Below are 19867 nucleotides of genomic sequence, written 5' to 3' on the forward strand. Positions count from 1 at the left end.
GGATTGCTGGATCATATTTAGCCAGATACTTTGATACAAATAGACATAGTCTATAATACAATTTTGTTAGGAACTTAGCCCTCCCTTTTGGAATGGGTAGGCATGACTACTGCATCATCCAGAATTCTACTCTTTGATAGAAAGAGTTGGAATGCTTAATTAAAATGACTGCTGTTTTCACATTGGTACACAGATTTATGTTTTATGAAGATATTGATGTGGGGGAGGTGAATCAAACAAGAATTTCTGGACCTGAGTCAATCCTGTTTGACTCCTCTCTCCATATGATTGTCATGTTTGCAATAGAGATAAGCTAAAGTATCAGGTCATTGACCCAGTGAAACCTTGAATTTGTGTCAAAATGTCTTTAAATATAGATTTGTTAGATCAGTTGTATCTTTTATTTGTCACTCAATTTTATCCCCCTGTGTGGGCTTTTCTTCCTTTGGTTTTCAAATGACCATCCCAGGATTTTGAATTTGTCCCTCTGACTTAGGGGAATGCTGTCAGTAGCCATGTTTAAAAAGCTAAGCATGAATCATGGCTTTTTTGGTTCTTTCTATAAGCTTGTCGGTGGTCCCAGTGGTTTCCAGCCAGAGAACACCAGGAACATCCTGGAACTTAAACAAGTGGGTTTATTACTCACTGCATGTACACCATGGGGAACCGTGGGGCCTCTTAGTAGGAAAGTGATAGAAAGAACCTATTTTAGGATTTGGGCTTGTGCACTTGATTTGGGGGAGGATGTAAAGAAGTGGGGCTTTGCTGTGGGTAGGAGTGCTGCCAGGAAGACGAGGTATCTCAGTACATTTCACCTACGGGTAGGGCTGGTGGATCCAGGCAGAAGCTGTAATTGCTGAAGAATCCGAAGTCACTCGTATTTGCTGGAGGAGAGGCGGGGCATAGTCATTTTTGTGGCTTGGACAATGTTCATATTCTGTTGGTGTGCAGACGTGATTATGGAGTGGGATTGTTTTGTCTTGATCTATTGCGGTCATGAAGCGGCCTTGTCTGGTGCCGCTGTTTTGTGAAAGTGTCCACACTCAGCAGAAGAACATCATGGCCCAGCTTGAGTGTCAGGCCAGCTCCTAGCAACACCAAGGCCTGGCTGATACACCAGGCCAGCTGCTGGATGTCAGGGACTGCTTTTCTCATTGTCAAGGTTTATTTTTTGTGATATTTTATGTGACTTCTCGAGCATGGTGTGGAGACAGGAGAGCTCTATCCTAGCACCACCATGAACTTGTGTGGCCTGGGACAAGTCAGATAGCTTTCCTGAGACTCAGTTTTGATAGGATGGGGATGTTTGCCCACCTGCATGCCATGAGGAAAAAATGCGATCAAACGGAAAACTCTTTGAATAAAAGATGTTAGTAGGCTAAAAATGTAAGCTGTTTCTGTTAAAAGGGCATCATATCAAAGCTTCAGATTGTGCAATTGAATTAAATCTCTGTGCTCATCCTTTTTAGCTACGTACCATTTGGAGATTCTGGGCAGAGCTGAGTGGGAGAATATAGTGTATGAAGGTTTATGAAGCAACACAGAGCATATAACTAAGTAATAAATCCGTGGTGAAGTTCACTCTGTGTTAATCAAGCTTTTAGTTAGACTTGCTAGATTTTTTTTCCGTTTTTATTCTTAAATTTAGTTTCTTTATCCATCTCTAAAGGTGAGAAAGAACACTCTTTTGTTTAAACAGTTGTTACTAGCAAGACTTTAATTGCATACAACACAGGTGGGTCTGCTTCTGCTGTAGACTTTTACGACTGGATCTCATCTGTCATTTCAGAGACCCATCCAACTGGAGACATTTGATTTCATTTTTTCCTCTCTAAAACCTCTAGCTTGAAAGTAAGTAAACTTGAGAATATGGAACAAGAAAGCTACCAGTATGGCTTCTTATTTTATAGACCATTTGCCACGCAGCAATAGTGATGTTTCTGTCTAAAAAAGAAAACAAAGGAGAATTTAGAGTTTAGCCTGTGAAAAATGCAATCAGTTTCCCAAAACTATGCTATCTCACCTCAGATCTGGGTTCCAGTAACACTGAGTTCACTGTGACCATGCTAATTATTTTCTTTCTTAATTTCCCCTATGTTGTCTATTTAAAACCCAGTTAATATTTTTTTCCTGTAATTTAGGAACCTTTATCAAATGTTGCCTTCCATTTTTGAAGTTTCAAAGGTTAATGGATGGTGCCGCTGAAATGAGGCAGCGTGTGTCAGAGCTCCCATTAAGACCCAAATTGCTGTATTTATTCTACAAAGAAGCCTATTATTTCCAATCTTATAAATGTACAGCATCCACAGGGACCCTGTAAATATTGGAACTGTGTCAAGCCCAGCTGGGAACCTGACAGTCATTAGTTTTTTTCTCCTTGAAAGCCTGCATCTTTTCAAATGGCTCTTTGAAGGGGATTTTTTTTTTTTTCTGGAATAACACCACCTATTTTAACATTACCTTATTTATGTGGAATGTGATCTGACTTTTCGAGAGAATGTCTTTTGTTTAGGCTGAGAATTCTCAACCTCAGCAATATTGATATATTGATAATTCTTTGCTGTGGGGGGCTGTTCTGTGCACTGGAGGGTGTATGGCAGCTCGTGGGTGCTACTCACTAGATGTCTCCCTGTTTACCCCTCTCCCTCCACCCCCAGTTGTGGCAACTAAAAATGTTTCTGGAAATTGTCAAATGCCCCCTGGGGGCTAAACTTTCCCTTTGAGAACCATCAGTCTTTGTGCATACACATAGACTAAACAGAAAATGTTCTAGGAACCATGAAACTTGGCTGATATAGACTTGAAAATTTGATTTCATAGCAATTTTCTTTGAGGGGAGGAACCAGATTCTGAAAGAAGACCCCCAGGTTTCCTTGGGTTTTTATTATGTATTCATCAGTTGTAAGATGATAAGGAAAAGAAAGAAAAAAAAAGGGTCATATTAGGAATTAGTTGGAGAGTACTCGCTTGTTCAGAAACCTTGGCCAGAGAAACGTTTGCAGCTTTAAATGGCAAGGTTGTGTCTGTTACATAAAGTCTGCAGTGAGAGCCCCAGAGGGTCTGGATGGAATCGCACATGCCTGCACGTCGTTATGCTGCCCGTGGCTGCACACAGGTCTGAATCAGCCCTGAAAACGCATACGTTGTTTCTTACCTAATGTCTCTGGCTCCTCACAGCAGAATTGCAATGTGATGTCTCTGCTCAAAATGCGGTGACTCACAAATGAGTCAACAGAGAAGGTGTTGCAGGAGGCTCCCTGGTGTGCGCCACAGGCAGGCCCTGGGATGCAGGAGAAACCTGCAAGCCTTCAGTAACCTCGCTGGCTTTTCATACGGGATTTTCGACTTGCATAATGTGAGAGGCTGTGTGCCTTCTCCTCCAAATGAAAATGCTGGTTTTATAAAAGCCCAACAGACTAGGTTAACATTCTGAGGCCCTGCACTTCCTAAATTGAGAATGTTTTGGAGGGCGAGCTGATGTTAAATTTAACACCTGTTTAAGCTCTGTTGTACCTTAATGTATTTTCAAGATGCAGGAGGGAGGGCAGTGTGCTTCTGTAATTCTGCGTAGGGAACGAGTGTTTTTTTCTTACTTAAAAAGGGTATATGTTTATAAACAAAAGCCACAAGCACGTAATTTTGAACAGAACTGCCTTCATACGATAGAAATATAATACTGGTTTTTCTGTCTATTGAAGCTTGATCCATTCATTTAAAAATTGTATACTTGCAACTCATTATCCACATTTCATTATTTAAAAATTCCAGGGGGCTGGCTTGAAGTTTACTGTCAAACTGCTTGCGACGCTTTGTTAAGCAAATTAACGGAGTACAAGAGTTTAAAAGCAGAATGCTTAAGGCTGTAGCACTGTTTAAAAAAGCTTCTGAACATATTAGAAGCTCTTATTCACACATAAATAATTGTTATGCTGTTTATAAATGGAACGTATCTATTCGTTAAAGCTTTTTTTACCCAAGGACCTAAGCAAATTATTTGGTGGTATAGTCGTACATTCCACTTACACTATGTAATTAAAATTAAACCGCAGGTCTTAAACAGAGTGTGTAATTTAGAGTGACCTGTTTTAATTAGCCCTAATAAGCGTGGCTTTTCTAATGGAGAAGATTTTTATTATTCACTGTGAAAGTGTCAAAATAGAGAGGTCCCTGACTACTCTTGCCAGGATCCCACAGAGAGATATTCCCACGGGGGATGGCATAGGAGGGCAGTTTCTGGGAATCTGGATCTGCTCTCTTTTTATGTCCAGAAAATTCACTTTATAAACTTTTCCAGAGGGGAGTGCGTGTAGAAGGACTGACTCCCACTAAATGAATTCACAAATGACTGATGTATAAACCATAGTGCCAACTTCCAATAGCTAAGTAGATTTAAATCCTTTGGTCAGTTAGTGCATTTTTAAAACCTTTTTGAAAGCTCAACTATGATTAGAAGATTGGTGTGGAGGGACTCAAGAAATTAGATGACACACATTCTTTTCAGGGGTATGGAATAGTAATTTGTTGCATCGATGCCAGCCTATGGTGAGTGAAACTTCAAATTCCTGTTCCTTGACTCTTTATTTATTTAGATTACATGCTCATTTTCTATTAATAAAGCCTTTCTTCAATTATGGTTCAATATAATCAGTTAGTTAGTTAAATCTTAGTTAAAATCGTAATTTAACTGTGCCTCTGTTAATACTCCACTTAAACCACTTATGCTTAAATCCCTTTGCCTGCATATTCACAAAAATCCTTTGAGTTATGTCTACAACTGACTGATCTCATCTGTTATTTCTGTGTTCTTGCATTCTGAGGCAATCTTCCCTCACATGTAGTAGTAAGACTCGTTATGTTGGTGGTTCTTTCTTTTGGCTACAGTGGCATGGCCAAACCCAGAAAAGAACCCTTTTATAGTATTTCTTCATGTTCGTAATTCTCCTGGTCTATTTCTCCCCAGGTTTCCATGTTCTGATAGAATTAAAAGGAACTTCTTTCCTTCCTTTTAGAATTAGGACTTTGTCTTCTTAAATGTCCCTCTTCCCTCTTCTCTGCCTTCTTTCTTCATCATAGTGATGATTATCATTGTTATCAGATGTCACCACCATTTTTCCCATTGAGAAGGAGCTCCTAGTTGCACGTGGTATTCTACTGGGTCCTGTATAAGAGGATTGTGGAGATCTTCTTGAGACCTTGATGCAGTTATTTGCAGTCAGACAGAAGTGTGGTTCCTGTGTCACTGTTACATTTCAGAGCCTCCAGGGAAAACTGCTCCTTTGCCATCCATTTCTTAGCATAACACTTGGATTTTCATGTTGAGCTGTATGGCAGAGACCAACAAAACAACACACTTTTGAGTTAGTTCCTCCTTTCCTCCCTCTTCCCCTCCCTTCCCCTCTCCCTTTAATAGCTTTATTGAGATATAATTCACATAAAAATTCTCCTGTTTAGAATGCACAAAGCAGTGGTGTTCAGTATATTCACAGAGTTGTGAAACCATAACCACGATCTAATTTCAGAACATTTTATCACTCTACCCTGCAAAGAAAGCCAATATCCATTAGCAGCCACTCCCTATTCCCTCTCTCCCTCAGCCCCTGGCAACCCAAATCTCCCGTCTCTATGGATTTGCCTATACTGGACATTTCACATGTGGAATCGTACAAGATATTGCCATTAGTGTCTGGCTTCTTTCACTTAGCATGTTTTCAAGGTGCCTGCATATTGTAGTACATATTTATACTTCATTCCTTTTTATGGCCAAATAATATTCCATCACGTACATATACCACAGTTTGCTTATCCATCAGTTGATGGATATTTACATTGTTTCTACTTTTTGGCTATTATAAATAAAGCTGGTGTGAGCATCAATGTGCAAAGTTTTGTGTGGTCATATACTTTGATTTCTCTTGGGTAGATACTGAGAATTAGAATTGCTGGTCATATATTTAACATTTTGAGGAACTGCCAAACTCTTCGTAAGTGGCTATACCATTTTCTGTCCCCTCAACAATATATGAGTGTTATAATTTGTCCACATCTTCACTAACATTTGTTATTGCCTGTGTCTTTGATTATAGCCATCCTAGTGCATTTTTCTAATTAGTAATGATACTGAGCATCTTTGCATGTGGTTATTGGCCATTTGTATATCTTTTATGGAGATATGTCTAGTCATTCTTTGCTCAGTTTTTAATCGGGCTATTTGTCTTTTTATTCTTGAGTTGTAAGTGTTCTTTATTTATTCTTTGTACAAGTCTTTTATTAGATATATAATTTACAAATATTTCCTCTTGGACTGTGTGGTTTTTTTTAGAAGAGACACTGGTTTTTAGAGCAGTTTTAGATCCATAGCAAAATTTAGTGGAAGGTGCAGAGGATTCCCACATACCCCTGCCTACACACAAGTACAGCCTCCCCTCAACATCCTACACCAGAGTGGTACATATGTTACAGTGGTAAACCTGCCTGGACACATTGTCATCACCCAAAAGTCCATAGTTCACATTAGGGTTCCCTCTTGGTGTTGTACATTATACCAATTTGACAAAATAGAATGACATGTATCCACCAGTGTAGTATTATACAGAATAGTGTACTTTCTGCCTTAAAAATCCTATGTTTTTCCTATTCATCCCTCCCTTCCCCAAACCCCTAGAAGCCACTGATCTTTTTACTGTGTCCATAGCTTGGTTTTTCCAAAATATCATACTGTCATACAGTTGGAATCACACAGTAGGTAGTCTTTTCAGATTGGCTTCTTTCACTTTGTGATATGCATTTAAGTTTCCTTTATGTCTTTTCATGGCTTAATCATTTCTCTTTAGTGCTGAATAATATTCCACTGTGTGGTGGTCCCACAGTTTATCCACTCACCTATTGAAAGATTCCTTGGTTGCTTCCAAGTTTTGGTAGTTATGAGTAAGGTTGCTATTCAGGTTTTTTTTTTTTTTTTTTTTTTTTGTGGACACAGCTTTTCAACTCATTTAGGTAAATACCAAGGAGCGTGATTGCCAAATCATATGGTACAGAGAATGTTTTGTTTTGTGTAAAACCACTGAACTGTCTTCCAAAATGGCTGTACTATTTTGCATTCCCACCAGCAATGAGGTGGTGAGATTCAAAGATGAATGAGAGTTCATGTTGCTCCACATCCTCACTAGCATTTGGTGTTGTTAACGTTTTGGCCTTTGGCTATTCTGATAGGTGTGTGTGGTATCTCACTGTTATGAGTGGTATCTCAGGAGAGAACTGCTATTCCCTAATGATATATGGTGTTGAGCATCTTTTCATATATGTATTTAGCACCTGTATGTCATCTCTGATAAGGTATTTATTCAAGTCTTTTGCCCATCTTTAAATTGGGTTTTCTTATTGTTGAATTTTAAGAGTTCTTTGTATATTTTGGATACCAGTTCTTTATCAAATATGTCTTTTGCAAATATTTTCTCCTACTCTGTGACTTATCTTCTTATTCTTTTGACAGTATCTTTCATGGAGCAAGAGAAATTGGTTTTCATGAAAACTAGTCTGTCAATTCTTACTTTCATGGAAGTTGTCTTTGGTGTCGTATTTCTCTTGCACACTCCTACTTTCTTCTAGTGTGCACAGTCATTCCCCTTTTCTTCTCTTTCCCCTGTTTCTACCTTCTCATTCCAACTATTTCTCTTTGTTTGGACCCTTTCTCCCAAACCACTGTGAGAGTTGAAATACAAGAAATAAATACTCTACAAAGGCTGTCCAAATTTCAGTAGGGAATAATTAAAGACCAATGTTTTCAAGATCCAAAGGAATAAATTCCAAGTAATAGAATTTCACTTGACTGGCTGCTGCCAGAGATTTATTTGGGAAGAAGTCTTTTTAGCTCACAGATGATCTTTAAAGACCTTCCTAAGCTTGAGAGTCCATGATCGTAAGCTTCTGTGTTATGTAGGCAGCCTCCTCTCTCAACTCACTTGTCTGGCCAGACTACTCTTATTGGCTATTTAAAGACATTTATCGAGATGATCATGTGACTTTTGTCCTTTCTTTTGTTGATGTGGTGTATCATATTGATTGGTTTGTGTGTGTTGAACCATCCTTGTGTCCCTGGGATGAATCCAGCTTGATTTTGGTGTATGATCTTTATGTGCTGTTGGATTCTGTTCACTAATCTGCTGGTGGGAGTGTAGTTTGATGCAGCCACTTTGGAAAACAGTATGGAGATTCCTCAAAAAACTAAAAATAGACTTACCATATGATCCAGCAATCCCACTCCTGGGCATATATCCAGGGGGAACTCTAATTCAAAAAGATACATACACCCCAATGTTCATAGCAGTGCTATATACAATAAATAGCCAACACATGGAAACAACGTAAATGCCCATCAACAGATGACTGGACAAAGAAGTTGTGGTGTATTTATACAATGGAATACCACTCAGCCATAAAAAAGACTAAAATAATGCCATTTGCAGCAACATGGATAGACCTGGAGATTGTCATTCTAAGTGAAGTAAGCCAGAAGGAGAAAGAAAAATACCATATGATATCACTCATATGTGGAATCTAAAAGAAAATAAAAGAAAAAGAAAAGGGAGACACTAATGAACTCATTACAAAACAGAAACAGACTGGCAGACATAGTAAATAATCTTACGGTTACTGAGGGAAAGGGAATGGGAAGGGACAAATTTGGGAGTTTGAAATTTGCAAATGTTAACCACCATATACAGAAATAGATTTAAAAAAAACAAATTTCTTCTGTATAGCACAGGGAACTGTATTCAATATCTTGTAATAACCTTTAATGAAAAAGAATATGAAAACGAATATATGTATGTATATATATGACTGGGACATTGTGCTGTACACCAGAAATTGACACATTGTGACTGACTATACTTCAATTAAAAAAAAAAAAATGGGAAAAGTTAAAAAAAAAAAAAGACATTTAAATTTTCTCCTGTCAGGATGTGAGGAAGTTTTTGCCCTTCAAAGATTTTTGTCTTCAGTTCACAGACTTCCATGGCCTCAGTGCAGATCCCTGTGAAATGGGTCTCCTGACCCGTGAATTTTTTCAGAAGACTTAAAGAAGGCTCTTAGCTAGGAGACTTCACGCCTGCGCTTTGAGGAGTGGCTCACTCAGTGCTTAAGGACTGTAGGCCAGGCCTCTGGCTATGGTTCATTTGCATATGGAGGCGTGGCTAGTTGATTTTGGGGTGGAGCATTCACGATGCTGCCCACTGCTCCTCTGCTTCCTCTTTCCCCTTCCTTTTCTGGTTTTCACTCCCTCCTCCCCACCCTCCCCCTCCTTCCCCTCTCCCTTCCCTTCCTCTTCCCTTCCCTCCCCCTCTTTCTCCTCTGGTCCTCTCTCTCCATCCCCTTTCCGTCGCTTCTTCCCTCATCCTTTATCTTCTGTAGGTAACTGCATTCATTTCTTTGCTTAAAGGAAAAATGCTCATCTTCCTCTCTCTCAAATTTTTGTTGTAAGATTAGCGAGAACAACCAAGGACTAGTTTGGGCATCATGAGAAGCTTGGTGTGATTTCAGAAGTGTAGTTTGCTAACTGTTTTTGCATTTCCTTCTTTCCTATATCCCTATGCTCCCTTATAATGTCTAGAAAGTGAAGTATACCTTTTTCTGACAGATAAACCTATTTCATACTTGCTGATTAGAAATACCTGTTATGGGGGTCAAACCACCTGGGGAGAGTTTGCCAGACCCCTGTCTTCATTGAACTCTGAACTTTGGTCTCTGCAGAAGATGCATAAATCAAAGATGACAGGAGCTAGCAGGTGCTGCCTGGCTGTGTGGTGTCTAGCAGATAACAATCCTGCTTCTGCCTAGGAACCCTTGTGGTTCCTCTGCCCGTCCACATGTCAGTGGGGCTACCAATTTGTGCATCATTTACAGAGGATACCAGAAGGAAACTGCAAGGGTTTTCTGATCTAAGGAAAATGATTTCACAGTCTTGGGCTGGGGCTTCACGTGAATGTTTTGGATGATCAGGTGTACTATTTCATTGTCATAGCAGCCTTTAAAGAGATGCTGGTCTTTGCAAATGGACTGCTTTCAGTTGCCTTTAAGCCTCCCTGTCCTCCTCTGTTTCCTTCCAGCTTCCTGTGATGGTGCAAGCATAATCTTTCTCTCTCATTTTCAAATTTAATTTGGTTTAATAAATACGTATAAGTCACTATGGTTATGCACCTTATTACAAAGCTTACATTACATTTACTGTGTCACATTTTGGTTTTCCTATACACCAAAATTCTTCCATGGGACATTGGAACTTGGGGAAGTTCAAGTGAAAATACATAATCATCTGTTTTGTGTTGTTTCCTGCTTCAAATGGTAGAGGTGTACTGGAAACGTTGACTCAGTTTCACATCTTCATGAGGGCTTCTATTTGTCCATCCCATTTTGTTTCACTTTATGTGCCTTTGTGGTACGTTCTCAGGTCTCATGCAACAAGCCGATGGAAATGCTGCTGTTCATTCCTCTTCACTCCAGGTTAACATCCCAGTGGTGTTTTGGGAGTTAGGCAGGAACTCTGACCCACTGCCGTGCCTACTCTTTAATTTACGAAATCTAGATGCTTCAACACACTGTTTCTTCTCTGGGTTTAAGTGTGGAATGGTCAAAATTACTACTGTGAAAATAGGTTTAATGCTGGAGACAGGACCATACCCACTGTGACACTGGTGCTTGGATAACTTGCCCAGTTCAGGCCGCCCCCTGGGAGTATGTCCCTGTGGAGAATCATTACTTCAGAGGCTGTCAAGCCTGACTTGCTCTTTCTGGATGGCGTGAACTAGACGTTGGTATAATCCAATGAAGAAGTAAATGCAAATTTAAACCTTATCTCCCAACTAATTGGAGAGTTTAGTAAGAAATCCAATAAAAGGTAAAAACCTTGTACCTTCTTAACAGAGAGATGGAGATCTTCCAACTTCAAAGAAGAAACGCCAGGCAGGGGAGAAGATCATGTACACTTTGGTCTCAGTCCCACATGGAAATGACATCGCATCCCTTTTTGAACTGGATGCCACAACTCTTCAGAGAGCAGACTGCCTGGTTCCAAGGTAATGAAATTTTTGTGATGTCAAGAGAGCAAGCGTAAGTGAAGAACAAGAGTGTGAAAAATCATGCTTCTTTTGTGAGTAATTGATGTAGTTTGAGAATTTTGTAAGAATCATTTTTTCTTATTACTCATATGGCCCATGGTTACTAAAATGAAAAATAATCTAGAAGCATTTCCATCAATACTTATGGCATTTATTTTTATTATGTCAAATTCCAGATTCATTCATTCGTTCACTCGTCCATTTGTTCATTCATTTAGTCATTCAGTTAACAGATCCTTATTGAACATCAATTACATTCCAGGCATTGCCCTTGGCAGTGGGAAGACAATCGTGAACAAACTGGTTATGGACTTAAATTCACATGGGAGAGAGAGGCAATAAACAAACACACAGAAATATAAGGTCAGATAATAAAAATGCTTTGAAGAAAAACTGAAGAGTATGGAGAGTTCTATTATTAGGTATGAGGCCTCTCTGATTTAGGACATTTGAGGAAAGATCTGAATGAGATGAAGGATCGAGTCCTCTCCATCTGGGAGAAGTGTTTCAGGCAGCAGGAGCAGGAAATGGGAAAATCTTAGACATTTACTAGGTGGGCCAGCGAAGAGACCAGCTGGACCTGAGCGAGGGAGGGGGCGGGGGGCTGCTAATGAGGTCGCCGGAACTTAATGTAAGAGAGTCGTTCACATTCTTTTGCCTGGATTTGATTATTTTGATTAAGATTTTTTTGCCTTTGGCTGTCTACCTTCCAACAGTAGCACTACGGTGCAGTCTGTGGATACGCTGAGGAGTTTTGTGCATACTGTTAGGTTTAGTGGGATGGCTCCAAATGTCCTTGAACCAGTATTATTGGCCTTGGCCTTGGCCAGATGGCAGTGCTTAGGCTGAAGGTACCTGCTCCAAATGCAGACATTCTTGTGTGGGTGACTTTCGGGGAAGGTGACAAGTTGTTGTGCTAACACTGCCGAGAAGCACTGGGCTTCCCGCGCTGTTCTCATGGCTGTTCTCATTCATGAGAAATGTTACTGAATCTTGGCCTCACATGAGCCGTCTCTCACTCTTCCTCTCATTCTTTTGTTCTGCCAATAGAAGCCTGTGAAAAGAGATGCCCTCTGAAGGTTGTACCCAATGCAGGTGTCTGACATTTTCTTCTGAGGATTGCATCTTAACACATCCTTACTGTGACTATTCATTTTAGATTTCAACTCAGGAAAATAGAGTCCTTCTTGAACTCTATGCAAGAAAGTTTCCATAAGGAAATGATAGAAAGACTTCACTATAAAGTGTGTAGACGCAAGACAAGCCCCTGAGCCTTGCTTTATGTGGAAGGGGACATGCATTACTGTGCAGACTGCTGAAGCCATTCTCTGTATGGATCAGAATTTTGTGTCAACATAGATTCATTTGTCATTGATTGTTTTAAAGCTAACACTAATTAACAATAATAATTGTGATTATAACTCTGGAGCCCTTGCTATGTGCCAAGCACTATGTCAACTGCTTTGTAAATATCTTACTTAATTCTTGCGGTAACTCTTACCAAGCAGGAGCTAAAGACTCAGAGTGGTGCTTTTCCAGCTGGCACTAAGTTGGAATCAGCCGGGCAGCATTGCGCCCTCTCTACGCTCTGCCTTCGCCAAGACCAGTGAAATTGGTCTTGAGTGGCATGCAGGCTTTACTTTTTAAAATTATTACCCAACTGAGTCCAGTGAAGGGTCAAATACCCCTCAAACTTTACTCTGTATAGTCAGTGCTCCTCAAAGTTTAATGTGCACTGAATCACCTCGGGATCTGAGGACAATGCAGATTCCCATCCGTTTGGTCTGCGGTGGGGTCTGAGTGCTGCATTTCTAATTGGCCCTCTGGGGATGTTGATGCTCCTGGTTTGCAGACTGGACTTTAAGTATCAAGGGCTTAGAGCAGTGGTCCCCAGCCTTGGCTGCACATTGGAACATCAGGGGGTCTTTAAAAACATACGGACACCCCCTCTTCTCCCAGATGTTCCGATTTCAGTGGTGTGTAGTACAGCCTGGCCAATAGGATTGTCAGAGCTTTCCAGGTGATTCTAATGTACAGCCGAGTCTGGGAACCCCTCGCCTCATTAACCAATTAGGTTAATTGGCCCGTGTCAAGCTCATGCTATGGAATTTGATCTTGGAGTGTGTGAACTCAAGAGTCTGGGCTTTCAACTACGAGGCTACAATGGCTTCATATTTTAGACATTCAGATTGTATCAAGATTTGAACAAGCAGATTTATGTGGTGTAGGTCCTAAAGGGTTATGCATTTCCACAATTCTTGGAAATTGCAAGTTATTATGCTCAAGTCTAGATCCTTTAGCTTGGAACCTAGTAATCTAGGTTGAGTCAATAAGCAATTATTGAACAAGAGCAGGGTAAGAATTGGGAGAGTGACCTCAGAGCTGAATAAGCTGTGGCCCCGCTTTCCAGATGCTTAAAATACAGTGGGAAGGATACAGAGTGCAGGTGACACCTCCTGTGTGATTCCACGCAAAAGACGATAAGTGGAAACACAGGTATTTCAGAATTTCTGACTCTTTGGATGAGGATTGGACCTTTGCTGTTTTAGATTGTTGAAACTCAGCCTGTATTTTATCACCTTTCCTGAATGAGCAGAACCGTGAGGTTGAATGAACCTCTTTCCCTGAAGCCCTGTGTGTTTTATTTGAGTTTCTCTTTTGGCTTTGATGCTTCCTGCCTCATGTTTTATGATTGATTTTATGTCTCATCTTTCCTACTGAACTCTCAGCAACTTGAAGGCAGACAACTCGCTGCAATGTTTTTCTTTTAATAGACACTTGACCCATTTTGTTAAAGAAATGATAAGAAAAGATTCACTAAAAATGGTAATATTTGAGTTGGATGAAGCTTTAGCTGTCTTTTTTTTCATGTACCCGCTCACAGTTCACCTGCAGTTGATTCTTACTGTTCCTGGTACATGAATTATTAGCAAATACTGAGCCATTGCTCCTAGCGGAAATACAGGGTTAGGTTCCTGCGAGCCTCTGGTCACAACACCTTTGTCAGTTAATCAGTATGCAACCTTGTTTTATATGTGTTTTTGTTTGAAGACACCTTATCTAATATATATGGTTAGTTCATTAACACTGAACTCACGGCCAGCAGCACCGTAACTCATGCCTGAGTGAAGCTTGTCTAACATGAGATTTTTCCCTAGATGCCCATCACAGCCTTGCTCTTAGGAACCCAAACAGCACTTCAGCCCTATGCTTGGGGGCTGTTTTCTTTCTTTCTTTTTGTTGACGTGGAAAGGTTTTTTGCTCGGGGGCTGTTTTAAACAATGAAGTCACCGACAATTGACAGTAAGTGAAAAACATGGCACTAAATAGACCACGAAGTGGGCACTGGTTGACGGTCTGAGAGCAGAAACAAGAAGGCAGAGCATCACCTTGTTCAGCCTCACGGGGAATGTGAGTGGCGGGGGAAGCACATTTTTTGCCACTCTGCGCATGTCTGAGAAGGACTGCCAGAGGGCCCCACGTGTTGATTTGGGGGTTACAGATACACTTTTGTGAGCAGGCAAATTCATGAGTCGGGAATCAGCAAATAATGGGGACTGACTGTACTGTGTACTTTTACATGCAGATGGTCAAACCTCATAAGGTACTGTACGATCAGACAGCAGTTTTAACTGAGGTGGTCACACAGCCAGTGGTTCTTATGCATCAGAATTGCCTGGAGAGGCTGGTGAAGTGCCTGCTGTTGGGCCTCGCCTTCAGACTTTCTGATTTAGTGGACTTGGACTGGCATTTCTACCAAGGTCTCTGGTGAAGCTGCTGTTGCTTTTCCAGGGACCACATTTTGAGAGCCAGCAAGCTAGATAATAATACTGCGTGCTTTCAAATAGTCTGCAGTTCAGAGTTTTTCCTTAAACCAGACTGATCTACACTTGATTCAGTTGCTAGTCTAAAATATATTTGTATTCATATGCATGAAACTGTTAAATATGTTAATATGTGAGTTGTGCTGTTTTTTATATTATTTTGCTTTTAGGAACTCGTATGTTCGGTTAAGGCATTTGTGTACCAACACGTGGGTCACCAGTACCAGCATCCCCATAGACACAGATGAAGAGAGGCCTGTTATGTTGAAGGTAAATGTTGCTGAGCATGGTTTAATTTTCCGCCAAATGGTGCGTGAAGAGGATTAGGGGGTGACTGACGTGTTCTTACAATCCAGCTTTACCCATATTAGAGATGATTGCAATTAATTTCATCAGGGACTCATGGCTGCCAGTTGCTTCAGGGAGCTGAACCACATGGCTTCGCTGAAGCAGAGCTGGGATTCAGGAAGATACAGCAAAGAGGCTAAAAGATGGGGAGGAGCAGGTAGAAAGGGAAGAAGATTCCAGGAGGGCAGTTTCTCTACTCTGTTGAAACTGTAGCAAAGGGCAAATGAGAACAAGGCAGGAAGTGGACCTGGGAACTCTGTGCCCCCACAGTCTTTCCCAGTGGATGATGCCCGGAGGAATTACTGTGTTTGGATTATCTACCCCTGTTTTATTTCCTAAGCAGTACTGAGAAGTGTTAGGGCTTGAAGAATATCGCGTAGTTACAGAAAAACAAACTAATCGTAATGGAAAACCGCATTGCAGATTGGAACTTGCCAAACGAAAGAAGATAAAGAAGCCTTTGCCATCGTGTCTGTCCCGCTGTCTGAGGTCCGAGACCTAGACTTCGCCAATGACGCGAACAAAGTGCTAGCGACCACAGTCAAAAAGCTGGAAAACGGCACGATAACTCAGAACGAAAGGAGGTTAGTAACTTTCTACAGTGGCTCTTAAATCATCGAGACTCAGTCGTCAGCTCTTGCGGTAGACGTCAGGCGGGCGGACGCCTCGAAGCGGGTAAGTAGGATGGTCTCCTTAGCGGCACACCTGCTTCCGGATGACCGGGTCACGGCGACTGAAGGAAAAGGGCGACATGCAAATCTGGTGGAATATGTACTTTTTTCCATTTTAGCTTGGCTGCAATACAGTTGACTTTAGTTACTTCTGATCTTTCCTTTTAAATGTTTCATAAGAGATACCTTTTGCTGCACTAGATTTGATATTTGGAGTAAAAGGTTCTAAAGAGGTTTTATGTCTTTCTGTTCTTATTTATTCAAGATACTTTTCTCTGCTCAGGTAGCACAAAACAACACATCTATAATACCAGAAAACGCCCTGCAAAGCGTGGCTGTCTGCCCTGTAACTCCCTCAGGAGAACTGCGTTGTTGGTTCTTCAAGTCTGGTTTTGGAAATAAGTGAAAGAGGGAACGATTCTGATAGCTGTCAATCATTTCATGTTGGTACCGTGTCAGGCACTGTAGATACATTTCTCCAGTCCTTCAGGCAGCCCTGAGATGGGCATTATTCCCATTTTACATAAAGGAGAATTGAAGGGTTAAGCACTTAAGGGTTAGGTAACGTCAAGCAGAAAGTGGTTGACTTACTCCTGTGTGGTTTTAAAGTCCCCATGCCAGAGCACAAGCATTCTCTGTATGTCTCCACTTCATGATCTGCTATATGCCTTTACTTTTGGACGAGAAGGGGCTGTTTACCAATTTCCCAGGCATTTCTACGGGGGACTCTAATTCACAGCTGGTGAGATGATAATTGGTATAAGCACTTTGGGACAAGGCTTGACGGTAACTTGCAAAGTTAAAGAGCCAGTCACTCCTCATGTAAGTGGAATCACGTAGGGTTTGTCCTGTGACTGGCTTGTTTTACTTATGATAATGTCCCTCGGGTTCACTGTGTTTCACATGGGACAGGATTTCCTTATTGTTTAAAGGTTGAATAATGTTCTCTTGTACGTATATATTGCACTTTCTTTTTCCATCCATCGATGGACATTTAGGTTGTTTCCATGTTTGCCTATTGTTAATAAAGTTGCAAAAATAATCTAACTCATAGAAACAGAATAGCATGGTAGTTGCCAGGGGCTGAGGGAAGAGGGAATGAGGAGTTGCTGTTTAACGGGTATAAAGTTTCATTTATGCAGGATGAATAAATTCTAGAGACATGCTGTACAACCTTGTGCCTTTAGTTAACAATACTGTATTATACACATAAAAATGTAAGATGGTAGATCTCATAAGTTTTTTCAATCTTTTTTATTGAAATATAGTTGACTTACAATACCATAAGTGTTCTTAATGCACACACATGCATGCATACACACACATGCAGAAGCAAATACTCCATGACTTACCAATTCCATTCCTTGGCTAAACGTGCTTGAACATCTGTCGAAGATAAGCTTTTACACCAGGACACATGTTTAAGAATGTTCAGCCTTATTCTCAATAATCCCAAACTGAAAACCATTCCAAGTCCATCACCAGCTGAATAGGTAAATCCAATTTTGATTTAGATCATACAGTGGAATACAATATAGCCATGAAAATACATGACCCACATCTATGTGTAACTACATGGATAAGCCTAATAAACTTTAGATTTAGATTGAGTAAGAACTAGACACTGTAATAGTATTTGTAAAGTTCAAAATCAAGCAAAACTAAACTCTTTTCATGGGGTTTAAGAAATTGGCAGAACTATAAAGAAATGCAAGGAAATAATCGTCACAAGAATCAGGATGGTGTTTTCAGAGGGGAGGGATGGCAGGAGGCTGTCTCAGCGTCCCATTTCCTACTCTGCATGGTGGCTTTATGAGCTTCACATAAGTTTTCCAGAACAAAAAAATGTATGTTTTATGAACTTTTAGATCTAACTCACAGTACAAAGGAGCAAAAAATCCAGCTTGCTTCCTTCCAGCCCTATTAATAGAAACCCATCATAAATATGCAAACACGTGGAATAGTTACTTCTCAGCCTCCTCTGTTCTTAGCTCTGTTTTGCCCGCAACACACCGGCATTTGAAAACAACTGTTGAGTGTGCAATCTACCTCCAACCTTGTTGGGGGAGATGAATAAAGGCCACAAGCTGAAACAGCTGCTACCCTCTTCTGGACTACAGGTAGTTCAGTACCAGAGCTAAATTATGACAGGCAGTGGAATCCCATGTGCAGATAAGACTTTTTTTCCTATTATTTATCTATTAGCTTTTCTTTTGATGACTGTTTCTTTGTCATTGTCACATATGCACATAAAATGTCTCCCTTGCTAAATATTAAGATGTTCCTTGAAGAGAAGGACAAGTAACGATTAAGGTTATGAGCCCGCCGCCATTGCCGACTGTAATTCTTTTTCAGTTACTGCCGGAGAGATTCTTTTAACTTCTTGAGACAATTCTCTAGAAGGCGGTAGACCAGGACTGACCAGGAATCATACATTTTTATTTCCGCTCTGATGTTTCAGAGTGGAACACATCATAGAAAAATGAAGACCTTGCCTGAGAAATAGGAAGTTGCAATTACTGATCTTAATTTAGTAATTTCAGAAAAGCCACCTTCCATCAAAACACGTTCAAAGCTGCGCCTCCACACAGGAGAGCTTACCGGCCTCGTCGAATGTGTTTGTATTATTTTCTTGGCTGTAGAATTTGATACAAAATTCTTTCTGAAAAAATCTCATGGCCCTGACTTTTCCCCCCTCTGGGGAATGAAATTATTTTGAGATTCTTTTACTCAAAACCATGGAGAATGATACAAAATCAGAGGGAAAGTGTTAGAATATTGAAGATCTGTCTCAGAACGCCTGCATCGTCCTCGTCCTGTCTCTGTCTCTTAGCTCCTCTTTTACTCACCCCAGGAGCGGACTCTGGAGGCATCACTCCTGCCTTATTTGCGCCAAGATCCTCAGCCTCGGATATCCTTTTAGTGGGATTTTCTGATACTCTTCCGTATAGCTGCATCAACAAAACAGAGAGTGTTGGGAACATGCTGGGGAGGGAGAGCCGGGAGAAAGGGGCTGGGTTAGCGGCTGTTCAGAGCTGGAGGAGGTGACCTGTGCGCTTGTAAACCAGACTTTCTGCACCATGTTTTACCACTGAGGGTACAGAAGACAAATGGGGCTTCCTCTGCTGCGTTTATAGTTCAACATCCATTTGTTTTCAGTATCATTGAACTCCTGGGACATGCCAGGCACTGGGCCATGCAGCTGGTGTACATTCGGTGGCAATGCAGTGGCGAACAGCCCAGACTCTGGCCATGTCTTCCTGCAGTTTCCAGGCTTGGGAACTGGTTTGAAATCCCCTGACAGGAGCTCAGGATCTACAGGAAGGGTCATCCAACATGAGATCATCGGGTCAGATGTCCTTCTGACTGAAAGTCAATTTCTTCCTATAGCTACATCATTTCCCCTTGAACTTTATTTGCCTGATACTGCTACCTTGACACCAGCCAGCTTTTGTTTAGCGTTTGCCTCTTTTTTGGTATCCCTTTATTTAAGGTTCCCCGGTCATTTTGCTTTGTTAGCATCTCTTGTGAGCAGCAGAGAGCTCGATTTAAAAAAAAATCTGATCTGATAGTCTACTTGAATTTGCTAAAATTTAATTACTTTGCATTTGATCAATAATGTGTTTGGGCGGCTTTCATACCTCTGGGTATCTTATTTTGTTATTTTCTTTCGTTGGTGTAACTTTTTGTCTTTTCCCTCCACTTCTTTCTTGCTTTCTGTTAGATTGATGGAGTTTATATTTTCTCCCCTTTTTCCTTTTCTTCCCCTGGTTTAGAAGCTACAGATCATGTTTCTCTTCTTCAGCGATTGCCCTTATGTTCTTGTCATACATTTTAACTACATACTCTTTCTTACAAAGATATTAAATATTTCTTTCTTTCTCTCATGGGATAAAAATACCCTCAAATGCTT

General features: G+C 40.7%; 1 protein-coding gene and 1 long non-coding RNA gene across 2 annotated transcripts in view; one reads left to right on the plus strand and one right to left on the minus strand.

Moving 5' to 3' along the window:
* The window catches only part of LOC116661267, a 9636-nt gene extending 7667 nt beyond the window's left edge, over positions 1-1969 (minus strand). The window contains exon 1 of the long non-coding RNA XR_004317082.1: positions 1839-1969. This is a non-coding gene — a long non-coding RNA (uncharacterized LOC116661267). The remainder of the gene's footprint in view (positions 1-1838) is intronic.
* Positions 1-19867, plus strand: part of ITPR2 (inositol 1,4,5-trisphosphate receptor type 2) — a 417643-nt gene that overhangs the window by 103103 nt on the left and 294673 nt on the right. The window contains exons 11-13 of the mRNA XM_032472913.1: positions 10918-11069; positions 15106-15205; positions 15707-15867. Of these exons, the coding sequence (XP_032328804.1) occupies positions 10918-11069; positions 15106-15205; positions 15707-15867 (413 nt within the window). The remainder of the gene's footprint in view (positions 1-10917; positions 11070-15105; positions 15206-15706; positions 15868-19867) is intronic.

This window comes from Camelus ferus, chromosome 34 (genome assembly GCF_009834535.1).
Source record: "Camelus ferus isolate YT-003-E chromosome 34, BCGSAC_Cfer_1.0, whole genome shotgun sequence".
Lineage (NCBI taxonomy): Eukaryota > Metazoa > Chordata > Mammalia > Artiodactyla > Camelidae > Camelus > Camelus ferus.